Here is a 26,582-nt window from a genome sequence, read left to right as displayed (position 1 = left end):
GCCTCAGGCAGAGCTCAGCCTCTCCCCACACCTTCCTGCACAGGTCCCACGGGGGCCCTGCCCTCAGCTACAGCCAATCCTTGACACTGGAGTTAGAGCTAGCAGAGTGTGCTTGGAAATAATAAAACCCCAAAGACATTTCCATCTCTGCTGTGTTTCCCAGGGCATGGGGTATCTCCACGCAAAGGGGATCGTACATAAGGATCTGAAATCCAAAAATGTCTTCTATGACAATGGGAAAGTTGTGATCACCGACTTTGGATTATTTGGAATTTCGGGTGTGGTTCAGGAAGGAAGGTAAGTGGAGGTTTCAGTGCTTGGTTCCACCTCTGGAATGACAAATGAGCAGATAGGAGAACATTTCCTGCAGTGCACGAGAAGTGTCCATTGGTTTAGTACCCGCTCAGTTTGCACTGTGCATGTTTGCTTTGTTGTCCTTTTGAGCAGAGTTCTTCCTGTAGTTGCAGCAGCACAGCTCAAGAGTTTGGATTAAGACTTAGAGCACAGAACAAACAAGACCTTAAGCCCAGGAAGGAGCTGTGAGAGTCAGGCTGACACGTGCCTATTTGTTAACATGGCAAGGAAATTAGAAACAAAACATCAGCAAAACCATTGGAGTAAATAAAGCCAAAGCATTGGGTGCAGCACAGATACAGCCTCCACACCAATGTTTTAGTCCTGCTTCTTTCTTTTGGACTCAGGAGGGAGAATGAACTGAAGCTGCCTCACGACTGGTTGTGCTACCTGGCCCCTGAGATTGTCCGTGAGATGGCCCCAGGGAAAGATGAAGACAAGCTGCCTTTCTCCAAAGCTGCAGATATCTATGCCTTTGGGTAAGAAAGGAACACCCAGGAGTACCATGAGAGCTTGCTGAGTGAGACTGGCTACTGGCCTGAGCCTTCCAGTCAGCGTTCCCCTTCTCTCAGACTCAGGATTCCAGCTGGGACACATTTTCCTCAGCTATTCCAAAAGTCACTGCTGGCAGGGGTTTGCTGCGCAGCCCCAGGCACTCCCAGAGCTCAGCTGAAGCAGCTGGAACAGCGCCAGCACTGGGTGTTTTCTCTCTCAGGAGCAGGCAGAGGCCTGACACGTCTGTTGGCATTGCAGGACCGTGTGGTACGAGCTCCAGGCACGGGAATGGCCGTTCAAGACCCAGCCTGCAGAGGCTCTCATCTGGCAGATCGGCAGCGGCGAGGGAGTGAGACAAGTGCTTGCCACTGTCAGCCTGGGCAAAGAAGTCAACGTGAGTCCCTCACGCAGCTATTTGTCAGGGAGGGAGGGGGCTGCTTCCAGAGGTTTATTATACTCACAACTGGAAGGAGAAAGGGCAGGAAAGAACAGATGAGAATGAGAGACCACCTTAAGCCTGTGCCCCTAACTGTGGTGCAGAAGTGAACACCCCCAGCATGGGACACTTGGATTCTGACAGTGTCCAGGCCCTCTGTGAGCAGTGTCTGCCTGGCCTCACACACATCCCTGTGCTCAGAGAGTTTCTGGTCTGCACAGTTGACCCATGAACTGAGATAATGAGCCACCACTGTCCTCTGCAGGAAATCCTCTCGGCCTGCTGGGCCTTCGACTTCAGCGAGAGGCCCAGCTTCACTGTCCTCATGGAAATGCTTGAAAAACTGCCCAAACTGAACCGCCGGCTCTCCCACCCAGGGCACTTCTGGAAGTCTGCTGAGTGAGTACCTGCTGCTGGTCACAACACTGATGCCATGCAATTTGCTAACTGATAATTTCTGAGCTTCATTTGCTTTCCTGGGGCTGTCAGACCTGACAGGGTGGGAACGCTGCTCCTCTGCTTCTCTAGTTCCTGGGAAATCATGTGACTAAGCCATGAGCCTCAGACACTTTATTTCCTACTTCGCCATAATCACCTCCCTCCAGCAGCTGACTGACCCCCCTGTTTGGTGTCAGAGAATATCCACAACAGCACTGGGAAGGGCCCACACTGACCCCAAAGTGGTCAGAGCTTCCCCTGTGATGGTCATGGCAGGTACTGCCTGGGGAAGGGAAGGACCCACGAACAGGACACAGTTTCCCTCTGAAGCTGTTCAGACTGGATGGGTTTGAGGCGACAGACACATCTGTGCCCAGTGCACACTCACCATGTCCTTGGCTCATGTTCTTTTGTCTCCTGAACTGCTCGTATTTACTTTGTTCTGATGTTTAACCCACCCCTTCCCTTCCTATAATCCTTCCCCCTCTTCCTGCAACACCTGATCAGAACCACCCAAACCCTTGACACAGTCTTGGCAGTTTGGTCTCTGCTGCGTGTGGGGCCTTTGGAGCTTTGGTTGAAAATGTTGCCACTTCTCCTGTGCAACTCCTGCCCATTTGTACCGGATCCCTGACACACCAGTGATGTCCAACACCTTTAGACTGCAGAAAGCTCCCCCAGACCCTGGCCTGAGCCTCACCCAAAGAACACGCACTGAGCAGTGGAGCTGCCCCCACCTCACCCAGATCCTTCCACACACTGCACTAACCCCTGCTGCAGCCTGGTCAAACTTGTACAGTGTGTAGTTCTCAAGGGCTTGCTTTAAATAACTAATAACCAAAAACTAACTCTCATGGTGTCTTTTTCCCTTCCCTCCCATATTTCTTTGTAGGTTGTAGCTACTGGTGCAATAACGGGCTCCACCTTGCATGCTTCCATGTGTCGTATCCTAACCGGCAACTTGGACAATCACCTTCCATTAAAAATGCAAAAACAAACCACGAAATTAACCCACGGACATAATCAACACTTTATCCGAGTTCTTCTCTCTGCCTTTCGCTTGGTGTGGGCTGTAGCTTCAATAACCACTCCTGTCTGTGAGACCTCCCTGGCTAACACCGGGCTCCTCTGCCCCTGGAGCGCTCCGGCAGCGGCGACTCCTCCTGGGAAGGGCGCAGGGACCTGCTCTGGCTGACCAGGTGCACACCACAGGCAGGGCCGGGCTCCTGCCTGCAGCTCAGGGCTGTGTCCTTAGCAGCGTGTCCTGTGAGCCCCTCAGGGCTGTGTCCTCAGTGCTGGAGCTCTGTGACTGCAGGTGACAGGGACATTGTCACAGCACGGGCACTGCAAACCAGCGGGAGCGGAGGTCAGGCCCAGAGCCAGCACTGGAGCCAGGGTCAGTTCTGTCAGGGCCAGTTGTTGAGTGGAAAGAAGGATGGTCCTTGCTCCACTTGGAGCAGCTGACAGTCCTTTGCCCACTGAGAACCAGGCCGGGGCAGTGTCCAGAGCAGGCCCATGGGGGCAGCTGGGATCAGCTACAAAGCCGTGTAATGGGGGAGGAAAGCAAGAGCAGCCTCAGCTCCTCCCCGTGCAGAGCGAGTGCTTGGAATGTGAGGGTTTGCTTCTGTTTACATCCCTGCCCAGCAGCATGACTCAATGTAGGGCCACAGCTCCCACAGCAAACATGTGCCTTCTAGAAAAGGTCTCTTCACTGCTTTGGAGGGGAGAGGACAGGGACAGAGAACAGACACCAAGGGGATTTCTGCTGCCTGAGGACAGTGCCCACATCCATTCCCTGAGCCTCCTCAGGAAAGTTCTGAGCTGAAAGTGCTTCTGGCTCTGCCAGCAGTGTGAGAGCAAGGGGAGAGACACCTTCATGTGTTTGTAGAGCCTGGGGAGGAGCAAATGGGTTTGAGTTTGTTCTGTTGGGGTTTCTTAACCTATTCATGTACCTTATCAAAACTCCCCTTTCTCTTACAAAGAAAATTCTGTCAGGTTTTCCTTCCCTTCTACTTCAAGGGAAGCAAGTGCCCATTGAAAACCAGTGTCAGGCTTCTACCCATGGCAGAGACCTGGGAAAACTTCCTGCTCCTCCCCCTTGGGCAAATCAGATTGTGCAGTTTCTTCCCGCTGGTGAGGTTTGCATTAAAAACTTCACGTGTTTGCTGCTGAATTACTTGAGCATCTCTTGGGTGATCTGAGGTGATGGGAGAGCAGAACCAAACTCTTCAGCTCCTTTGATAGGGCGGTAGCTTTGCGAGATCAATCACCAGTAACTGTTTCCCCCTCCCTTCTCCTCTCCCTCCCCACTCTTTGCAGCATTAACAGTAGCAAAGTTGTCCTGCGTTTTGAAAGATTTGGCTTGGGAATCCTGGAAGCGAGTAACCCAAAGCTGTAGCCGGTGTCATTGTGACCGTGCTGGCTGCCTGCTCCCACACAGCACCAGAAACCCTCCCTGGCTCCTCCACGCCGAGGCTGGTGCGGCCCCACTGAAGACCATCAGCTCAGCCCCGTGTCCTGCCTGAGCACCAGCAGTTATTTAAACAATGTTTACAGGATACTTTTGTGTGAACTCTATTTTTCTAAACGTAATAAACAGTGAATCAAGTTGATCTACAGCCATTCTCAAAGAGCACTGAAAAAGAGAAGAGCTGTGTCCGTGGTCAGTAGGAGCCACTCTCTGCCCTCAGAGCGGGGTCCCCGGCAGTGGCAGCGGTGACGTGGCTCCTGCGAGGTGCTGGCCGTGCAGAGGTCAGTTCTGTCCTGAAGGCAGAGCCCAGCCTGCTGTGCTGGGACGTGTCCAAAGCACCCATTGTTTCAGCAGGGCTGCTCCAGCTCTGTCACCCCGAATTCGGCTATAGCAGAACACAGCTGCCGCAGGGAGAGTGTCTGGCCATGAGGGCTGGCTCTCAGTTCATGACTCGAGTGCTCTTCTCCACAGAACTCGCACTAAAACCTGCTCCTTCTCATGCAATCCCAGAGGAATTAAGAATTGCTGGCCTTAAAAAATAAACTCAAGACTTGTCACAGCTCTGCACAGGGACCAAATACTTCTTTTGAAGTTCAGGCACAAGTTGGAGCACAGGGAAGCGCAAGAGAGACAGGACAAGGGACAAGCTGTCCCTAAACAATGCATTAACTAAGGCCTTGATGCACACAGCTTCAGAGCCCCTGCACATACACACAGTGTTGCCACTGCCTATAGTTGGCCACATTTGAGCTTGTAAGTTCTTTGTTTGAAAAACACAAGACTACAGCAGTTGTAGTAACCAAGTCTCATAACCAGGAAGGCAATATCTGGGCCTGGAGGGTCTGCCTGACCCCAACAGCTCAAACTTGTTTCAGAGGTTCGTTTTAAAATCAAACCCACCCCCTCCTCCAGTGCACGGTGTGGAGGGTATGGAGGTGTCAGAGGCATCATCCTCCTTGGAAATGTCATCAGAGGCTCCCCTTTCCCCACCATCATCCCTGAGACTCAGGGGCCGAGCTCCTGATCCTCTGTGAGCAGGCACAGCACCAGCCCTCAGTTTGGCTGCCTTGTGTGAGGAGCTAAGTGGCACAAAACCTGAGTTCTGTTGAGCAGAGACTGTTGAGCAGTCCTGTGTGCAAGCCAGTTGTAGCTTCTTACAAGTGTTGACAAAGAATTTTTAATATGTCTCAGATCTAAAAGAGAAATGGGTTTGGCATGGCCAGGCACTGCAGTGCTGTCCTGATTCCCTGTCCCCGTTGGGCTCTGCAGGGCTCTGCTGTTCTCACTAACAGCGTGTCAGCAGCCTGAAGCAAAAGTTGTTTTCCCCCAAATGCTGCTTAATTTAAGAGCAGCAAAACACAAAGCCAAAGCAGGGAAAAAAGGTGCTGCCCCTTGAGAGGAACCCTGCGTGGGCTCCCTGCCTTAGGGAGGGAGGGGCAGGAGCTGCTGCCGGATGCAGACTGGCCCTTGGCTCAGTCCGTGTTGAGGGCAGCAGCGGCCTCGGGGTGCTCCTCACTCCGTTTTTGGGTGCATACAGCAGGCCCTGGGAGATGGGACACCCAGAACGTTCCGTGTGGGATCAGTGGCCCAGCTGTGCACGGGCCTGGTCCCTTGCCACCACAGACTGTGGCCCTTTGTCCCTGTCTTGGAGCCCTTTGTGTCCCGCCGGGCCCAGGTGAGGGTGTTGGACCCTGTGGGATGTGCCCCGCTGGGAACACGCCCTGCTCTGCTCCGGGCACAGGGGATTGTTCATCGCCTGTCCTGAGCGTGGAGATTGGGACCGGAATCCGGCCGGAGCCGGGTGCTGCGTGGGACACCCACGAACTGCCCCCGAACACAAAGCTCATCCTGTGCCCCACTGCGGCCCGGAGACACCGACAGCGTCTTGGGCTTCTCTGTGTCTGAGCAGCCAGGCCGAGCCCGCGGGGCTCCGGGGCACGGAGCTGTCCCGGCCCCGCGCACCAAGCGCCGGTCCCTGGGCTGTGTCTGTGTCGCACGCCCCACCCCAGCCCGTCCCGGAGCTGTCAATGTGACAATGCTGTGCAATGCTGCTACGGGAGCCACATGTCAGTAGTGAATGTAAATGGTCGTAACATGGTGAACATAGACACGTTTTCTTTTCAAATGTGATGTAAACTTTGTACAGTACAAATTTTTTTTTTATATTTTCTATGAACTGAGTGTCTTCCAGAACTGCTATTAAATTAATTACAAATTATTAGAATTAACAACAGTTTCTGTATTAGTTTACGCAACCAGGAAAAAAAAAGAAAAAAAAAAAGTGCACTCTATGCTACTGGAATTCTGGATATGTAGGAATCTTTTCGGTGAATAAATCTTTGGTCTGGATAAAGCAAGTGTTACCCAGTGCTGGTTTGACCTTTCCCTCCCACTGAGTTGTAGGCCAAGCAGGACAGGACTCCCACAGAGACCCCCCAGCACAGCAGCTCCTCCACCCCTCTGCTCCCTGAGGGACTCCAGGCAATCTCCCCCTGCACAAATCCATTGCAATTACAAAAGTCTTCCCTCCCAGATATGATGAGTCACGTTATTAAATGGGTAATGAAGCCACCACGGAGTTTTCTCCAAGCACTGTACTGTTTAAGAAGCTGCTTCCCTCCCAAAAGCAGTGCTCGAGGCTGCTCTGGGACCTTCTCCGCCCTTCGCACGAGGTCCTGCCTCCACCTCCCACCTGCAGAGTGGGGCAGAGCTCTGCCAGGCAGACCCTGCTCTCCACACTGAAGTGCCATTACCGCGTGTTAATTAATGCCGGCAGGTTCTGCTGCTGCCAGCAGCTTTGGGCCGGGAATAACGGCGGCTTTGTGCCGTCCTGCCAGGAATTGCCAGGGCATCATAAAAGCACACTTTTATCTCATCCATCTGATCTACATCTCACAGGCAAACAATAAAAAGCTTAAGATAAGGTGATCTTTGCTGTCTTTCATAAAGAAGAAATAACAAATTTAATTCTCAATTATACTTGAAGGGCAGAGGAACCACACAAACTTCAGGCACAAAGGTTCTGCCCTAGCTGTGACTGGAGCAGTTTAGTGTTTCCCTGCTCACAGCCGTACCCCAGAACTGCCCCGGGCTGTCCGGGGCACTGACATCGGGGTTCCTCTGCCCTGGGAGAGCAGCCAGCACACACATCCCAACAGAGACAAACCCAGCACTAAGGGAGCATTTCCAGCTCCAGCCAGCTACACTGCAACACCCAACGGCATTTAAAACTGACAGGAACGTTTCACCAGCCCAGCTGGGTGCTCAACAGCAAAACACCCCAAAGCAGCCACAGAAATGGGGGTTCACTCAAAGGAAACCCCAAATAACAACTCACAAGGCACAGCTCAGGCTACAAATGAACTGACTGGAGCAGGATCTAGGAAAGCTGGACACACCACACCTGGCTTCATCCTCAGGGTCAGCCTGCTCCTCCCAGACAAGGCAGCAGCCCCAGCCCTGCCTCCCAGCAGGGTTCCTGGGGTAGGCAGCACCCCTCTGCACATGGACAATGTAACACAGCATTACCAAAACACCAAGCAGAAGAAAAAGCCTTTCACCTACCTATCCTCACTGTCTCCAGGGCCCAGAGCTCAGCAGCCTTGCACAGCAGCCAACACCAGCAACGTCTGCCAGACCCTGTCCCACAGCCCTTTGCTGTCCCTTGTGAGCCCCAGGTGCCCCTAACGAGCCCCAGGTGCCCCTAATGAGCCCCAGGTGTCCCTAAGGAGCCCCAGGTGTCCCTAACGAGCCCCCGGTGTCCCTAACGAGCCCCAGGTGTCCCTAACGAGCCCCCGGTGTCCCTTGTGAGCTTTAACCATCCCTCATGCCCCTGTCCTGCCCGGCCCCACCAGCCCCCAGGTTTCCTGCATTTCCCTGATGCAGGGCTCGACCTTCTGTCACCTCCCTGCACTCATGGACTGTCCACACGTTCTGTTCCTTTTCCTTCAGTTAATAATGTTATCACCATCAGACTTGAAGGATATCCCAATGTCAGACTGCTCCCCAAAGCTCAGGAATGCACCCTGTGCACTCAGGGGTGGAGGGCAGCCAGCAGTGTTCCTGTGCTGCCAGCCCAGGACTTGCCCAGCTGCCCCAGTTCAGCCCAGTGCCCCAGTTCAGCCCAGTTCCTGGGGGTTATACCAGCACCCAAAACCAGGTACAGAACCAGGCCAAGAGCAAGGTCTGCCTGCACCTCAGTGCCCTGGCACACAGCCTGTTCTGCATGCTGATTTTCCAAAGCCATATAAATTTGGTTTAAGTGTCAATTAAACAAGCCACTAATTGCTTCAGAAAGTGTTAATCTGTAACTCCCAGTCCAGTCCCAACCTAGAGAGGCGCACACCCACCTCAGTAACCCAGCCCAGCTCCAGTTCTGTGGCTAAGGCTGTCCTGAAGCACGTGTGAAGCACACTGTTCACACATGTCACTGCTGACTCCTGAGCCTCAACTCTGCCTTCATCAGATTCCAGCTCCTGGAGACAAGAGATGACAGGAAAATCTCACTTAAAGCTTTTTAAACATGCTCCTATAGCCCTGGTAATTTCAGAGAAGGAAGTAGTTCTGACGTTAATGCGAGGCCTAGAAAGAGCCCAAGTCCAAATGCAACAAGGGCAGTTTCAAGCCAATCTCACTCCCTGGTGCAAACTCTCACTTGCCTGGCAGTAACAAAAATGCCAAACTGATCGTAGACTGTAACTCCTGGAGATGGCCTTAGCTCAGGGAGGAGCACTGGCTGGAGCCCAAACCCACCCCACCACAACCTGCCTGAGTTACCTCTGCCTTTGCAGGCTGGAGCCAAGAGCAAGAAGAGGTTCACTGATCCACACACTTTGTCTCAGTAGAAAGGCAGATTTTATTACAAACAAATCAAGTAAACCAGAGCATAGAACTCAAATGTACAAAGTGCTTTGGAATTTTTGGACTCTTCCTGCTATAGGCTCTGTTACAACAGCTGAGGTTCGTGTACCTGAGTCCCACAAAGCAGAATTCACCACTGCTACCTGCTGAGCAGGTACATCTGAGGTGGATGCAGCAGGTGTTGCCACTTGGGGACCAGCACATTATTATCTCATTTGCAAACATTGCTCCAGATCCAGGCACGTGGCCAGACAACTCCCAGCAACACAACCATCCATTCACTCGCTTTCAAGTGAAGATAAAATACTAGTAAACCAATCTGATATAAATAAAGTCACAAAGATAAACAGTACGTTTTAAAAAAAGATTTCAGCTCTAGTTAACTTAGTACAAAACTCTACATTTTCCTTGTATGTACAAAACCCATCAGATTTATACTAGCATAGATGGTATTAAAAAAATAATTTGTAGTTTCACTATTAAGATAATGTATTAAAAGCGTGTCAGAATAAATAGCAACAAAAGGTAAATTTAATATTTTACTTAATTAAGGCTGAGGCTTAAGAGTCAAATCCTACAATCCTATACACATGCATGATTGAACAAGAATAAGAAGGAGAATTTGACTCTTTGTTTTTTGAAAATAACAACAAATGTGCAAGTACTGTGTAGAACACAAGTGGATTTGTTCTTCAGCTGGTGAGTTGCAAAGCTCTTTTGACTTCATGTGGGAACACAGCCCCAAATATATCTTCATGGTATCGCTTTTGGCTCTGCAAAAAGAAAGGACACCCAAGAGATGAATGAAATGCTGCCAGCTACTCCTTATCCTTCAGTAACTGAAAGGCTTTTTGCATCCGTAGCACCAGTTCTGAGATTGCAGACGTTTGTTACTGCCAGTGAAAGGGAGCTCCCTGAATCCCGGGTACAAATGCACCAGGATGAGTTCTGATAACAAGAGGGGCTCAAAAAGCAGCAGCCCCAGGCACTGGGCTCTTAGTGATGGGCCCACGAAATTCCTGAACTCACTTTTCCTGTCGGCACAATCTCGCCTCACGCTCCCCATGTTCCCAACACCCTGCGAAGCCGATCCCCAGGACCCCCGTGCAGAATCCCCCTGTGGCCCCGAGGGAGCAGAGCTGTGCCGGCAGTGCCGGGGGGACACAGCCGCTCCCCCAGAGCTTTGTCCCCGTGCGGGCACACACGGGAGCTGAGGGCAGGCCCCCCGTGCCCCACCCGCAGGAGGGGATGGCCCGCGGCCCCTGCCGGAGCTACCTTGAGCTGCTGGAAGTACTCGTCGGCCTGGTGCTGGCTGAGGTGCAGGGCCCGGGCGAGCAGCGCCCGCAGCACCGCCGCCACGTCCCGCGCCATGCGCACGTCCCCGCACACGTACACGTGGCCCTGCTGCCCGTGCAGCACCTCGCACACGCGGGCCTCCAGCTGCCTCTGCAGGATGTCCTGGACGTACACCTGGGAAACAAAAACCCTCAGCGCACCGGGGTCTGGAATGCTGCTTTGGCTGCTCTGAATCCATCGTGGGTCTGTGCCCTGAGGCTCTGAGTGCCCCGTCTATTCCAGCTCTGTCCTGCACTGCAGCAAAGGCAAAAAATGTCTTCAGGCTGCCCCTTACGAGCCCCGGATTTGGAAGCTGGGCCTGTCTCTTGATCAAACTTGTGCAGACAAACCTCTCCTATCTGCCAAAGTCTCCTAACTGCCAGGAGAGCTAAAAAGAGGATAACTTTTGTGCTGTTGTTTCATCCAGTCAAGATTCTTCTACTCAAAATTAATTTCCATGGTCACTGTCATTGAAATGGAGACAAATGGCCAGAGCCAACTCATTTCTAACTGATGGGCTAATCAAATCCTGCAAAATACAAGGTTTCTGAAAATATTCCAGTTCTAGTTTCAAAGGCTGTTTGCACTGGATGTGCCTCTATGGCAGTGAGGAGTTATATTTGTAACTATAAATGCAATTTATAGCACAGCTTGCTTGTGCTGGAGTGCACAGGGAGATTCTCCTTCATTTGAAGGAGCTCAAACGTGCTCACAATACACTGAAGCAAAATGCTGACATTTTTTAAGAAGAGAGTCCAGACCTTAACTTGAGGGATGATGGTTCAGGAGGAGTTAACCCTTAAAGAACAAAGGAACCTTTGTTCCAGCCTTACTTTCTCTTGGCCAGGCAGCCTGGAGTAAGCTGTGTAGATGTCTCTCAGGACTCCCCTCCTCTTCATTTCCTCAGTCTCCTCTCTGTAGATGTGATCCAGGTCTGGCTGCCGGCAGCCGAACAGCAAGGTCATGTCCCCTCCCGTGAGGCCTGGAAGCAGTGCGGGACAGCGGCTGAGTGCCCGGGCAGTCCCCGACACGGGCACGGGCACACGGGCACAGCCCCGAGGGCTCTCTGGGGCGGACGGGCTGTGCCAGCGCAGTGCCCCGTTAGCCTGGGGTGCCAGTGGCTGCGGGGGCTCTTGGCTGAGGCTTGTGGGTGTCGCTGGCTGCAGAGCCCCTGCGTGCAGGACTGCCGGTGTCCCTGCGCCAGCCCTGCCCCACGTCCCCGCGGGTACCTCTGTGCTCCAGGTCATAGAGGCGCTGCAGCCAGAAGCTCCTGAAGGGAGCAATCCCCGTGCCCGCCCCGATCAGAATGCAGGGCTTGGCTGGCTCCTCCGGGAGGTGGAACTCATTAGCACTAAAATGCAAGAATATGTTAATTAGGTTTCTGACTGGAATTCATGTTCGGTTGCCTGAATGACTGAGCAGCACAGCCCAAGTCCCCAGACTGAAAGCAGCAATGGGGCTGAACTGGGTGCTCCTTGTTCCCTCCCCTTTCCTTGCTCTGCACTGCAGAAGCCGACAGTGGGGATGGGGTCATAGGAATAGAACTATTTCAGAATTTTCTAGTGATTTGTGATTTTACTAAATGTAAGGCAGGGTAAAAGACCTCATCTCTGGAAGACAGGGAATTCCCTCTCTTCTCAGACCCAGCTATTCCAACTTCTCACCAGTCACTTAAAAATATCCAAACAAAGGAAAACCCACCGAAGAAGCTGAGCTAAGAACTGCTCTTCTTTGGGTTGTTTGATTTTCTTTACCTGCGGATGAAGCAGGGAACGGTTTCATCAAGCTCTATTGTGTTCAGCCACGTGCTGCAGACTCCGTGGTGCAAAGGACCTTCTCCATCTAAAAGCAGAGCAAGGCAGAACACCTCTGTCAGCACCCAAAAGCCCCGTTTTTCAAAAAGCACAGTTTATACTTAAAGTTATAGTTTTAGAATAAATCTCTGTCTAGTAATGATTTATAAAACACGGATACACTGATGACGGTGCAGGATTTTAGCAAATCTTGGATGCACACCTGCCCTGCAGGCACTATTCTGCAGGTATGACAACACAATTTTTTTATTACAGATATGCTTCATGCTGTATGGCAGATGGTTTTCTTTCCTGAACCACAATGTAGCCTAAATACCATTTAATTAAAAGAGAGACGAAAAGAACAGCTCATTACCTCTTGTCCTGTAGTTTACAACTGCAACTGTCAGATGAATCTCTCTGGCTGTCATGTCACAGGAGGAGCTGACAGAATAGTACCTGGGCTTCAGAAATGGCAGCTGAGTCAGCAGGAAAGCTGTGGAGACCTCAGCAGAGGGGAACTCCTCCAGGACCTCCAGGATGTTTGGGCTGTGGTAAAACTTCCATTTATTGTATTCTTCTGTGCTCTAAAAGCCAAAGGGCATTGCCACAACGTTACCAGGTCATGCTGAGTTCAGGAGAGCAGACGTATTTGAAATGACACTTATAAATAAGATTCCTGCTTTACATTCAATTAAATATGCAGGTAAATCAACAAAGAGTTCTCAAAACTTTGCCAGGACCAATACTGGGGTTTCCTAAGAGATCATTTAATTTTGAACACAGAAGTTCGGAACCCCCACTACAGTGTTCTCAGACACCAGCTCTCTCAGTGAGGATGCAGAAACTGAAGTAGAATCCATTTCTCAGCTCCCTGTCATGGCACATCCATGAAATTGTGTAGTCCCAGATCCTGACTCCTCCCTGAACCTGGTAGGCTGCAGGAGGCAGCCCTCACCACACCTGTGAGTCATTACTTAAAGCCACATCCCTCTGTCTCTCAGGGTAGCAAATTCTCTGACAAAAACATCTACCAGCTCTCCTGCAGCTCCTCCACATGCAAAGTGTAAAGTCTTTAAGGGTGTCTCATCAGAAACCATCTTGAGGCAAGAGAACCAGGCAGGCAAGTGACCCACCCAGAACCACACAGGAAAACACCAGATCTTGGCTCCCACACCCAAGCTGAGCCTCACGACCCCTCTTTCTCTCATTGCGGTTGGCTCTTTCCGAGACCACAGAATACGTAACAGTGGCATAAAAATCCATCGCTACAGAAGATTCTTAAGCTTCTACTGCAAAGAGCATCAGAGGGCCCAGTGCACAGTACTGCAAACCAAACTCCAGCCCTGAGGCTCACCTGACACAACACCTCCAGCCTCTGCTTGTCTCCTTCCACTGTCACCAGCTGGGAGAGTTTTTTTAGCAGTTGTTGGGAGGGTGGAGTAGTGATATCAAGCAAGTATGTCAAAGCCTCAGGTAGTGTGCAGGGTGGAATCTTTTTGTGACTTGTCCAGTATCCACCTGGAAATGAGGGAAAGAAAAGGACACTTAGCAACACCTACGGTATTTGACAGTAGTAGAGCTTTGCAAAACTCAGCGTCCTACAAAATATCCCTTCAGGTGAGGGTGCAGCAGGTGTACACCACAGGGCCCTTCTGAAAGAGGTTATTGTGAGGTTTTGAACATTTTGTAAGGGATGGATCTGACACAGAAAACAAAACACCACTTGGAAAGTCACAGTCTTTCACTGGGGAAAACTGTCTTTCTGTGTTCCAGAATCCTATGACTGTTCCTACTAATATGGGAAAGATGGGTAGGACATATAAGTCTATTTTAGGACTCTTACATGTAGCAACAATAAGAAAACTGTTGATTAATTTAATTGCAGTCAATGGCCAATTCAGCAACTGAATTACAGCGTTACCTCAGGTACTTCTGCAAACCCTGATGAAGTAATGGTTTTGCCAGAAAGGGCAAAATCAGAACCAAGAATTATAAGAATAACTAAAAAAGAGCAACAAAATCCTATTGAAACTTTAGAAAAGGATCATAGAATCAAATTCAGTCAACAAAAATTCTTAGGAATTTTAAAGGAATCTGTCCAACATCCTGTGTTGTTTTGTCTAAAGAGACCCAACTCACCATCAATGCAGGTTTCAAGCCTGATAGTCTGATCTGCTGGAGGGGCATCCTTGACACGTGCAATAATGCCGTGGACTAATTCTGCCTGATTGCCTGGGAAAATCCCGATGTGCTCCCCAGGAAGGTAGTGCACTTCCTGATTGGGCTCACAGTGAAGTTTCACCAGAATGGTAACACGACTGCACAGCAAAGAAACAGAAACGAGACAGATCTTAGTTGCATTGACAGGAGTTCCCTTGGATTGCACAGGAAAGGAATAAATCTGCAGTGGCAGTTGGCAAGGGCTCCCTTGTGTTCATTACCAAATACCAGACCAGCTTAGGGCTTCACAGAGACTTAAACAAATCAGATTCCAGACATATGAAGTGCTTGTATCCAAACCGACTGGGTGCTGAAGTTCTGCCTGGTCTGTCCAGTACAGAATAAACATCCTGGAATCAGCCAGTGGAAGTGCTGTCCCAGTGCAGACTGCCCAGCTCACGTGCTTCTACTAAAATTCCTATATATGTATTGTAATAGCTGCAGGGAGATGTTTATAACCAGGCACTTTAGATGCTTACGATTTTAGTAAAATGTAATATTGCAATACTCAAAAGAAAGAGCTAGCATACCTGGACTTCAAACTTTGAAGATTCTGCCTGAATTTCAGCTTCATGGGAATTACATCCTTGGCATGAATGCTTGCAAGAGCTGGTGAGAAAAGAGGATATGACTCTTGGTAACTGTGATCAGGTTTGTTTAAAACATCTTCAAATAATATGCAGAGGAGAACCGAACCACACTTGCCCTAGAAGGTGGCCAACCATCAGCCGCTGTGTGTGTCCCATTCCCTGACTAAAAGCAGTTCATCTCAGCTTTGTTCCTCTGGGGCTGTCTAGATGTGTGACAGTTCCAGTGTTATTGTTCTTGGAAAGAGAACTTATACAATGTAAACCAGTGTCTTTTTAAATCTGACCGTGTACTTCAATATATGCATTCTACCATCCAGCAGGGCCAGGAGCACTTCTGAGAGACCTCCACAGTTCAGCCCCTCTGAAGCAGCAAAGGCAGAGGCAGGGGAAGGTGGGAGCAATACCTTTAGCCAGGTCCATGGGTCCATGGGAGTCATGCACCAGCCTGTAATTGGTAGGGTCCCAGCTCTCCTCAGAGGTGTAGATCTCAGGCAACTGAATACTGTGTCTCCCACGGACATTAAAAATGTCACAGGCGGTCTAGATAAAAAAAACACCCACAAAAATAAAGGCTATTTACAGTAAAAAAAAAAAAATATTCTTAGCAATGTCATAATCCTAACAAAGAGCTATCAGTTTCACAGATTGCTGGTTTTCAGTGCCTCTGGTGTGTCGGTTCAGTGACTTCAATAAGGTTCCACTTCTATAACAGTAGAGCTAAAGAAGATCTACTGCAAAAAATTCAGATGTTTGATGCTACACTTGTTCATATGGAGCATTCCATTATCCTAAAGGGTTCACGCAATTTTGTGTAGATATTAAAAAATAATAGAAAAGGAACCCAGTTCCCCCTCCAAGTTAGGCAAGCAGCAGAGAAGAGGGGAGTTCCAAATCAGATATAAATTCGGATGTTTGGTTTCCTTTGTTTTCCCTCATTTTTATGGGACCTGAACTAAAATGAATAGATGAATGACTAGAATATGAGATGTGTTTCTATATTCACCTTGAAAGCACTGACTGCCCAGCTGCGGAAAGCTTCCTCTTGCCCATTGAGTTCATCCCCTTCGCCCACTGGAGCGAGCTGGGAAGCCCCGAGTTGGGCCAGTTTTTGGTCAATGGCATGAGCAAAGGCACAGAACTCTGGGTACATGCTGGAGCCCAGCCCAAACACAGCATATCTGCAGAAGGAGATGAAAAGAGGAGTGCTGTGTTATGCTGTATGGAGTGCTGAAGGACTCAATTGCATGTAAACCAAACAACAAAGTATTTTTACCTAATTTTATTTCTCAGCAGTTTCAGCCTGAGCAAGGAGTCCTTCAAGGTCTGCATAAAAATACATAAAATATTTAAGGTCAGAAAAATACTCTGATTTAAGATAGAATACGCTGATTTGAAACCTGATCCATATCTTACTGAAGGACATGAGATAAATGAAAGGTTTCTCTTTAGTCTTTGAGCTGAGTCACTTCTGAGGTGAACATTACCTTTCCGTTACCTGGAGAATCTCCATTTCCAAAAGTGCTAGTAACCACTAAAAGAAGTGTTTCTTTTTCCAGGTCACAAATGTTGTAGTCATCCATGCACAGAATCTGGAAGGAATAAAGCTCATGAGACATTGCTAGCAGACATAAGAACTAGCCTTAGATATTTCAGATGACCACTGACCAAACTTACATGGCATTATGCTAAATGAATACGAAATCAAAATTCTAGTCCAACTTGTATTTATGGAGCATTCAAAACACAGGTGTGGAGAATGGAAAAGCCTGCAGAAGCCAAACTCCTGTCTCCACATGGTGTGGCTGATTTGTACTGCTCACCTTAGTGCTGAAGGCACAGCTGAACAGGCTGCTCAGGTTGTTGGCGAGTGTCTCTGACCTGCCCGTCTCTGTCGCGTAGATCACGGTGACCTTGGTCCTGGTGGCCACTGCTCCTCGCATGAGTGAGGACGCAAAGAGCACAGCCCTGGGGAAAGAACAATCACACACAACTTTTAATGGAGCTACACTAATTCAGCTTGATTCACAAACAAGCTAGGAAAGACTGAGCTTGAGCATGGCTTTTCTTTGGAAGATGGTTCAGAAACAACACACTCTAGATAATAGCCCTGAGCAAGAACCTTAGATAGGAATGTTACCTCAGGCTGGACAGGTAAGGCTATGATTCAAACCACTCAAGGGATCCCTACTGAAATAATTTTTTTTAAAGAAGTAGAGTGGAAACATTACAAGAATAGAATAGTTGGACAAAGCATGAAGAATCTTATTTTAACTTACTTTGCCAAGATGCTAAACTTTATTTCTTTTTTCTTTGGCCTTCGGGTCTCATCATGCCACACATGTGTTTTCCATGCATCCACCTTAAAAAAAAAAAAGTTATGCTTTAGGTAAGGAATGCAAAATAGTAAATAAACAGTTTGTGTATCTTTAAGGAGCCAGATCAAATTGAATCTGTATATACAATCCACTGAGTAAAAATAGGGGAACAGTCTCTGGTGCATTAAACTTCATTTTATTTAAAGCCAGAGAATTCAACAGAACTAACAGCACCTCCCACATAAAATAGCCCCTGTCTGCTATTTCTGAATCTGGCTAGTGAACTTTCATGAACCAGGCCTTGGCACCCAGACTCCCTCAGGTCCTGTATTGCATCTGCACTGCTGAGGTTGTCTGCTGGAGTCGGTTTTTCTTTTTGATGATGTGTACCTGGTAGTAATAGAAGGGAGTGAGGACATAGTTCAACATCTCTTGGTGGAACACGGGTGTTATGCTGCCTGACATGGGAGGCACAATCCACACCCAGTCTGCCGGGCAGCCGCCCCGTGCGCGGTACTCGCTCTGCATGTACTTCAGGAAGGACTCGGAGGCAGAGTGGTGATCCATGATGGTCACATTCTGTTTCTAGAGAAACATAGGCATAAAGAAAAACATGCATTAAAAACCCTATTCTGCCCTTCTACCTAGTGTAGCTAAAGTAATCCACTTGCTTTGGTCAATATTTTAAGGACTTTACTCAGAGTCAAGGGATATTTCTGGGGAATAAATACTATCAGCAATTACTGTAAAGATACGGATTGAGGCGCGGGCCTTTGATTAGGAACTCTTAGATCTTTTCTTTAACATCAGCATTTTACCTCTGCAGCCCTGGGAGTGCATGCTGCAAAGCCTCTGACTCACTTTTACCCACTTTTCATATTGTCATGGTATGTTAAACTGGAATTGAAAATAAAATACATTAATCCAATGGCTTTACACAGGTTTTGAAACCTAATAGATAAATATGTTAAAAGGATAAAAAATCTTGCCTTTAACTTCCTTTTTTTTTCTTCCTGCTGCCTTTACCTGTGAGGAAATATGGATTCCTCTACTTTCTCAGGGGTAAATCAAGAATAACTCTATTGGAATTATAATGTTGTCTCCATTGAGTGAGAGGAAAAAGGGCCAGCAGGTGTTCAGTGTCTCTCCAGATCCCACACTCAGTGATTTACCTGGAAGCTGTGAAGCACAGCCACATTGATCTCTACAACAGCTCGGTCCTTCCATAATGATGACAGTTTGTTTGTTTCCAGTCCCATTCTCCTCCCTACCTCCTACATATGAAAAAGAGGGAGAAAAGGGAAAAGAAAATTTACTATATAGAACGTAGATGCCATGGTATCTCAACCTCATCAACTTTGTATCAGGAAAAAATCGTACAGAAGGGGAAAGGGTCAGACTCATGTTGGGGAAAGTGATGGCAGCAGAAACACCTGAGATTAAAGGTAAACTGGAATTTTGGAGTTCTGGTTCCTGAGGATGTTCCAGCTTCATAAAGCAGGGAGTGGTTCCCTCCCATCCCAGTGAGCACTGATAGTGTCTCTTTTCCAAAACTGTTCCTGCACCGAGTTCCCTCCCTCTGCAGCCCAGCCCAGCTCCCCTCCAGCAGGTTACCTTCAGGATGTTGTAGCGCTGCGCGTCACAGAAGTCCCGCACTCCGATCTCTGTCCCCATGTACCAGCCATTGAAGGGACACGCGGTGAACTCCAGCCCTCCCACCTCCAGCAGCATGTTGGCCACAGCAGGCAGCGCATACCACTTCAGGTCCAGCTCCTTAAACCACTCGTACCTGCCAAACAAGCACTTTGAGTTACTATTTGTGTGTATTTTCATCAAAAACCAGAAAAGCCCAGGAAGATAAAGAGTACCAATTCTAGGAGGAACCCCTGGACCAGCATCTGCAGAAACTCACAGCAGTTTTCAGTGAAGTATTTGGGAATCATCAGCTACAGGAACTGCAGAACCATATTACAGAGTTCTGCAATCTGCAGGCCAGTCCCAAAGCAAGCAAGAAGAAAAAAACAATGAGAGAAAGGCAATAAACACTGTTATGAGTGCAGTGTTACATGTGTATTACACCAGCATAAGAAATTAGGATTTTTAAAATTCTGAATGTAATTGAAATGTAGGTTGGGAAAAACCTCTTCCAATGAAACTGTAATTTGCTTCCTTAATTTCAATCTCATTTCATTGTTCCAACAGGCATTTTATCTTTCAGGATGATTTACCATCATTTCATCCTGACAAAGAACTCATAAAACAACTGCCACAGGCTCAGCCCAATAACCTGCCAAGGTGAGGCAGAGGCAAAAATGCAATTATCTAAATCTTGCGTGCTTACTTTGGATGCTCCATTGGCACTTGGAGGATAATTTCTGGAGGTAATTCAAATATTTCTGGGTCTTGGCCATTTGCTTGGAGAACAAGTGGAAGTACATCAAAGCGGCCATATTTCGGCTTCCACCCAAGGTCGATGCACAACTGCAAATACAGAAAGCACATTTTGTGTTCTTTTCGGGTTTCCCCTTCAGATCTGAAGACAAAAGAATTTTAACCCTCTGAAACCTGCTGAGGTAAATTCTATGAAAAAGGTTCTCTTTGCCATTCAAACAATGTTGTGCCACGCTGATGCAGTACTGCTTGTGTCCCTGGTCGTGTCTCCTGACAGTATTAGAGATGGAGGGTAGCACTTTTATATCACAACTGTAGGAAATGATTGTTCCAGCCTGCACCTAGACCCTGTGGGGCAGAACATCCCATTCACTGCTCACGTCCCCACCACCGTGCGTACACATGCGAGGAAGGAGCCCCGGGAGGTGGGAAGCAGCTGCGGGGGTGATTTGGAGCCGTACCTGAGTGAACTCCACAGTGGCAGGGTCTCCAAGGACAGAGCCATCTGGCATTGGGTAGCCAGCATAGCGGATCAGCTGGCTGTTCCACACACGGAAATCGTGCTGCCCGTCCGTCCTCTGCGGGAACACGGTGATGGCTGACCTGCCCGGACACAGCACACCTTACAAACACATCCTCACTTTCACACAGAAACTGGTGCCAACAGAAAACCTTTTACATTGCTAAAATAACCCTCATCCTCTTTACCCACCTCCCCAAATCTTCGAATCAACTCTTTTCCCTAGGAATTGCAAAAGGTTTTGTAACATCAGCCATGAAAGTTATAAAATTTCAAGATGGTTGATGGAACACATGAGAGGGAAATGTAAGTACCAGGAAAATTAAGAGCAGAGACAAGTTGTCGAAATGTTTAGATAGACCACTTCATGTGTTTCTGATGCCAGATCTGGATGTGATTTTTGCTGTTTAAAATTAAAATTAGAGACCTACCTTATATTCCCATTGTTTGTGGCATACTGAATATGATGACAGATATGCTCAAACATTTCCTTGGCCGTTTTACAGTCCCGTGCATCAAACACCTGGGTGTTCCCAACAGAAATGGAAAGAAGAAGATTAATTTTGAAACAGTAATGCAAAGCTGTTATTTTTCCTATGCACTTAAGGAATGGAGAGATTGTGACTTCCCTGGGAAAGGTTCATTTTTATAGTTCTTATATGCATCATTTTCACCCATAACAATCCACCAAGGACCAAAATATGCAGCTGGTTCCATGACACACCTAGTTTCTACACTGCTACACATTTTCATTCAGCCATGAAGCAGAGAACTACAAAGAAACCAATCTCCTGATACGGACAGGAGGGAGTCCTCCTCAGCCAAAACACTGACATGCCCTAGCAAAGGAGAGGACATTCTTCTGAGTCACAGCAGAGGACTCTTTGGCTACAGCTTAGGTGTAGATCCACAGCTCACCTGCAGGTTGGACCACTGGATTCTCCCAATGCACCTGGGCGCGTTCCTCCAGGCCTGCTTGGCAGCAAAGGTCAGCTCATCCTTTGTCAGCTGGTAGGTTCCTCTTGTTTCTATCTCCTTGGTCACTGTCTCCAGCCGGCCCAGCTGTTCTTTGATATTCGGCCTTTTGAACAGGAAACAGCCACGAAAAGAAACAATGAGAATTTCATTCAAAGTGCAGATGTTCTCTTTATGTTTTGGCTTCAGAATTTAAGACTTGTCCTTAAAGAGTGCAAGGACACAGCTTATTAGCCCCACGAAGAAACTAACCCACTAGAAATTTAAGTAGTGACACCATCCTCTCACCACCCAACACATGCACGGATTGGCCACAAGCTATTCTTTGTAAGTTTTCGGTTTAAATTTGTATTTTCTAGATTAATTTGAAAAAAAAAATCACAAGGAAACGAAAAGCAGGGAACAGGTGAGTTTCAGGGCACATGTAAGCTGAGAATGACTGTCTTCTCAAAGTTCCATTGTGTTTACAAGGCCACAGCTCTTCTGAGTAAAGTAAGATTTTCATTCCTAAAAGGAAGTGCTGAGCAATTCCTTTGTCAGTAAAACCAACTCTAAAATTCTTGAGTTTGATAACAGAGAGTGAAGTCAAAACATTAGAAAATATTTATCACAGCAGAGACAAAAATTGTTTTGTTGTCTTACAGACAGAATGAAAATAGCCTGCACTGTCTGAGAGTTTTCACATTTTCAGCAAGATGAAAGATCAAGGGCAAGCATGTGAGATAGTGTAAATCAATGTGATCAAACAGCCATGAGCAGAGACACAGGGATGTGCAAATGCAATAGGCTGGTGAGGACAGCCTGTGTGTAAGACAGGGACTTTCAGAAAGATTCAGAGGGAAGAAAGGTTTGCAAGGAGTTCAAAGGCCCTAAAGAAGTGGCCATTATGTGGCTGTGTTCCTTTGAAAGTTTGAGAATGTTTTCTAATGGGATGAGCAAACACCAAACTGTTGCTTGAAAGCTCATCATGTGGAATGTCACTGCAAGCCCTTGGACATCAAGCAGCTCTTCCAGCATTTCCTGCAACAAGAGGCCTCTGCACCATGGCCGTTCTTGTGAAAACACAAACCCCTCTCAGATGGCTCAGTGAGTTATGTTGATAGCACAGAGAAAGGGTGAGAAGCAACACTGGCCTTCCAATCTTTGGCTAAAGCCTTGAGAAGAACACAGAGAAAAGTTACTTGGAGCAGTGGAACTTGGAACAGCACAAGCAAAAGGCATTACCCGCATTGAGACTGATCTGTGTGCAGCTAATCCCAAGAAAACGGAAGGTAACACTCTGGCAGAGAGTCCTCAACATACTGGAATGTAGCACACTCCAAAGGGATGGAGCTGAGGAGTGCATGGCCCAGAGTCCTTCCCTGTGGTCCCAAGAACTTGGATTGGCAGAGGGAGCACACGGAGTGCAATTTAGCAGTTTTATTTATGATTTTTAACAATTCTTACGAATTTTTGAATTTATGTAACAGGATAGTTACCAAGAACTGTGAAGAAACCAAACCCTTCTGGAGGCTCACAGAGGGACAGCTAGATAGAGAATTTTATATAAAAAATCAAGCTGACTTACTCTTTAAATGAACTGTAGTACTGCTTGAGGAAGTCTATTGCCTGAGGTAAAAGATCTTCCAGTGGAACTGGCCCATCTCTGGTACCTCTCACCAGGCCCTTTGGAGTCATGAGCGACCCTTGGCAGGCTTTGGTCTGGCAACTGATAACCTGAAAAACAATAAAATGTCAAAAAACAATGTTGCACTCTGTATCTTTTAAAATTTCTGAAAACTCCCCATTCATATTTCCGTATTTTACCTCTTTTGCAGTCAGGTGTAGCGTGTCAAGAAAGCTGGATCCACTTTCCAAGTTTCTTATACTTATATGTCTTGGACATCCTGGTATTTGGTTTGAAACTTTGATGCCATTTGGAGAGAGATTCTGGTCAGAGAACAGATAAAAATGCACACTGTCGTCAGACATATTGAATATCTTTTGGTTTCATTTTATACTTAATGTCAACATCAAAATATTTCAGATTAAATTCAAGAAACTAGATATAAATGTGATCTGCTCCAACATGATTATTTGACTACAAAACTACTGAGCTAATCTACAGTTTGATTTGAAATGGGGGGAAGAAGTATTTTTGTACTAATCAGTGTCTGCCACTGCAAATACCTTTATCATTTCAATAGGTCCTCTGAGTATCTCTGAACACTACAGTCACAGTCTCAGGAAAAGAGTGAACCAATTTTAGAGACAGGACAGGTTTGTTACTAAAGGTTTGCAAAGGTATATAAAGGAATCAGGCATCCCAGTCCCTACGGGGTCACCTCTTCCTTTAAATCTTATCAGTGCTTCATTTTCATCAGAGAAGAACTTTCACCCAAAGATGTCCCAGCAGTCCTAACCTCCTGCAGCCAGAGTCAGACCTCACAGGAGAACATGGAGCAGTTGTGAACTGCAAGCATCACTTCTGTGAACTGTTATTATCAAACAGTGATGTGGGAACAGACCTCTCCTCCCTCACTGGGCATTGCTGAAGTTACGATAGGCGGCTTCTCCATCTGCTTCTTGCTTGGATCGTGCAATTTGGCATCATCTTTTCCTGAGCTTCAACAGAGAGAAAGAAAAGTCAGTACAAGGCAAGGTGCTTTATGTTAGGCTTGCTCTCAGAATCAGCAGGAGATGCTCAGTGCCGTCTCTGAAATATGTACTGAGCCCATACCCCAGCAGTGGCTGTGGGCAGGATTCAGTAGTAAAGCCATGGTACCCCCCTGCCCAGAGCACTGTGTGGAAGGAAAGGAGGGAAGGCAGGATATGAAACCTGGAATAAGTAACACTCTGAAGACTGAGAAATTTAAGATGCATGTGCACCTTATTTTATACAGCATTGTGTACAAGCTGCATGACAGAACCACTTCACCAACTTAATTACAGTATAAATAATCACTTTGCTATTTTTATAGCATACACACCTCCTGAAACTTAGAATACCTGAAACCATAATTGCACACCAAATAAATTTAAGACTAGGAAAGAGCAAGCAAAATGATTTATATCCTCAATGACTGTTTAACTTTGACACAAGTGTTTAATGCTCATTACCAAGTTACACCACCCAGAGACCCACAGTTCATTGGTTAATATCAGTATTTTGGAAACATATTACACTTAATATCTTCCCTTTTCAAATCAAAGATAAACTATGAAACCATTAAAACCCAGGCTCTTACCCATGGATCTTCCTATTTTTCTCCACGTTGTTGTTGATATCCTTCTCTCTGGGGTACCGGCTCTTGGCAGCATGAGATTTGAACACAAACTGCCACGGGCACAGCATTTTGTATGCTTTTTTTGAGGTTTTACTTCGCTGTGCTGAAACCTTGTTTTGTGTGATGTGGGAACACTTCTAAGGACATAAAAAACCCAACAAGGTCAGTTTTTACCCAAGAAGGCAACTCCCTTTAACATCTCTCAGAAACTCACCAGCCTAACTGACATCTAACTAACATCCTGTGTTTAAAATGAAAATTACTTGATTCTTAGGATAGTGATACTAAAACTAACACTTTGTCAGTGTAATGTGCAGCCATGTACTAATCTAAAATACTGTCAAGAGAATTTCAGATGACCCCCGGTGGTGTAAAGCAGCAAATATTGGTGTCTGAGCAGACCATGAGCTTAGAAAAGGGATGTGAAATCTTGCTGTGTTAGCCACACAGTAAGGAAAAAGTCTTGTTCGTAAATGAACCAAAACATTTTGCAGTGTATCCTCCTGTTAGAGACCAACAGGATTCTGAGAGGCTCAAGTCTGTGGTTTCTAAGATCTGTAGCACTTATTTCAATGTAACATATAGCATTTACACAAGAGTGTACTAAGTTTACGGTATTCAATTTAACATACATTTTTTTTCTCATTTCTGAACATAAGGTGGATTTTGTGCTAGGAAAGGTGTGACAGAAAAGAAAAATAAAGCCAGTAAATTGCAAGTTTAGAGAGAATTAGCCCCAGTATTTGAATCTGGTTCATAACAGAAATCAAAACCTGATGTTTCCAAGAAGTTAGAGACAAAGGAAGAAAATAGACATTGCCACATATTCCTGATGTAAATTGTGCCTTATTTTGATATTTATATTACTTTTATAGTAAAAGTTAAATTTTGCTGAGCTCTGAAGATACTATCTGCTGTGAAATCACACAAGAAGAGAAATCCATCCAACTGTCTGTGCAGAAACTGCAAGGTGTTAGGATTTTTTGCTATCCCAGGTGAGAGAAATAATGAGTAATAAGCATTTCAGTACAAAGTAGGAAAAATGTCTAAATTATTATTCTGCAATAAAAAATGCTGTGATGTGCCTATACAATTTTGTAAAATACAGGGGGAAAAGAGAGAAGAAATGGAGAAGGGGAAGAAAAGAAAGAAACAAAGAAATGAATAAGGAAAGAAAGAAAAAGGAGAAAAACCCCACAAAAAAAACAATGCACAGGGAGAAAAAGGAGGAAAAGAGGAAAAGGAGGAAAAGGAGAAAAAAGATGAAAAATAACAAGAAAAATGAAAGATAATAATAAGAAAAAGCAAAAAGGAAGAGAATAGACTCACATTTCCCTTCAGTGGCAGTCAGGGCAAGAAGCTGCTTTGTGTCCTGCACCGCAGGGTTCTGTGGATAGCACTGACAGAGTTACCTGTTACATGCACAAACCTTTAAATCAGCAGAAAGGAAGAACAAAGTTTTCAGAGCAGCTGGACAGCTTGGAACTAGAGCAGGAAACTGAGTCCGACACTTTGCTCCTAATACAGAAAAAAAGATACAGTTTGCCATATAATTATCTGTGAGCCGCAGTAAATGAATGACAGAATGAACACCTGGACATCGTGCCTCTTACCGTGCTTTTGTGAGAGGCGTCCCAGGCCTGCCAGGAGAGACTTCTCTCTGTCAGAGTTTCTTGCCTTTCACCTCTCAGGCTCTGTATCCCTCCCGGGAGGCAAAAGCATTTTATAGTGCAGGACCATGTATGCAAAATAGCTCTGAGCAAGGCTGGACATGGATAGTGAAATCGGGGATTCCCCTGATTCTTGTCGTGTATTGCCTGGAGAAGTGGAGAAGTGGAGGGTGCGTGGCTGCTGCGTGAGCAGCATTACATAACCTGTGTGAGGGGGGGAGCAGCTCCTGATGCTGTCAGCATTCCTTCCCTCAGCGTGCTGCAGCCTTGACTCCTGCTTGTGCTCCTGGAAAGGGACGGGTATGACCGAACACTGTCTGCAGCCTTGCACACGGTGTTAAAATTAAAATAAATGCTGAAGGGCTTCTTACTGCTTTTATCCCTGTGTGGCCAGTCTCCAGGCACCTCCTGTAAACCCCTATGGCTGTAGGAAGAGAGTGAGCAACTTCAA

General features: G+C 47.1%; 3 protein-coding genes across 5 annotated transcripts in view; 1 reads left to right on the top strand and 2 right to left on the bottom strand.

The window, feature by feature from the left end:
* Nucleotides 1-6,537, top strand: part of KSR1 (kinase suppressor of ras 1) — a 50,305-nt gene extending 43,768 nt beyond the window's left edge. The window contains 5 exon segments of the mRNA XM_040082310.2: nt 164-297; nt 702-833; nt 1,108-1,243; nt 1,551-1,684; nt 4,043-6,537. Coding sequence (XP_039938244.1) covers nt 164-297; nt 702-833; nt 1,108-1,243; nt 1,551-1,684; nt 4,043-4,121 — 615 coding nt within the window. The 3' untranslated portion in view covers nt 4,122-6,537.
* Nucleotides 6,538-9,082: 2,545 nt separating this feature from the next.
* Nucleotides 9,083-26,548, bottom strand: NOS2 (nitric oxide synthase 2). Of its 3 annotated transcripts, none has more exons than XM_040082178.2 (28): nt 26,075-26,548; nt 25,791-25,979; nt 24,423-24,598; nt 23,703-23,799; nt 23,002-23,124; nt 22,763-22,911; nt 21,139-21,301; nt 20,652-20,743; nt 20,162-20,303; nt 19,651-19,790; nt 18,924-19,098; nt 18,482-18,583; nt 17,700-17,894; nt 17,271-17,353; nt 16,815-16,959; nt 16,479-16,583; nt 16,268-16,317; nt 15,998-16,172; nt 15,399-15,534; nt 14,935-15,013; nt 14,324-14,502; nt 13,539-13,702; nt 12,558-12,768; nt 12,143-12,230; nt 11,618-11,739; nt 11,222-11,370; nt 10,329-10,523; nt 9,083-9,826 (listed from the first exon to the last, which is right to left on the bottom strand). In XM_040082178.2, the coding sequence occupies exons 3-28, from the start codon at nt 24,527-24,529 to the stop codon at nt 9,746-9,748; spliced, it is 3,447 nt and encodes a 1,148-aa protein (XP_039938112.1). In that variant the 5' UTR covers nt 24,530-24,598; nt 25,791-25,979; nt 26,075-26,548; the 3' UTR covers nt 9,083-9,745. The 3 variants fall into 3 exon arrangements, with proteins under 3 accessions (XP_039938112.1, XP_039938113.1, XP_039938111.1); XM_040082179.2 differs by having other exon boundaries at nt 25,891-25,979; nt 26,075-26,141; XM_040082177.2 differs by having other exon boundaries at nt 25,891-26,548.
* LYRM9 (LYR motif containing 9) overlaps nt 26,537-26,582 on the bottom strand; it is a 26,865-nt gene continuing 26,819 nt past the window's right edge. The window contains exon 6 of the mRNA XM_058422965.1: nt 26,537-26,555. The gene's annotated coding sequence lies outside the window, so the exon portion shown is untranslated. The remainder of the gene's footprint in view (nt 26,556-26,582) is intronic.

This window comes from Hirundo rustica, chromosome 19 (assembly GCF_015227805.2).
Source record: "Hirundo rustica isolate bHirRus1 chromosome 19, bHirRus1.pri.v3, whole genome shotgun sequence".
NCBI lineage: Eukaryota > Metazoa > Chordata > Aves > Passeriformes > Hirundinidae > Hirundo > Hirundo rustica.
This window is presented reverse-complemented; position numbering and strand designations above follow the sequence as displayed.

Excerpts from the sequence above, each read along its gene's own strand:
- NOS2 (XM_040082177.2), bottom strand. The coding sequence starts at position 26,010 with ATGGCAAACTGTATCTTTTTTTCTGTATTAGGAGCAAAGTGTCGGACT. Across the intron at positions 20,744-21,138 it reads TCCAGTGGTCCAACCTGCAG|GTGTTTGATGCACGGGACTG; the intron begins GTGAGCTGTGGA and ends GGGAACACCCAG. Across the intron at positions 18,584-18,923 it reads AGCGCTACAACATCCTGAAG|GAGGTAGGGAGGAGAATGGG; the intron begins GTAACCTGCTGG and ends TTTCATATGTAG.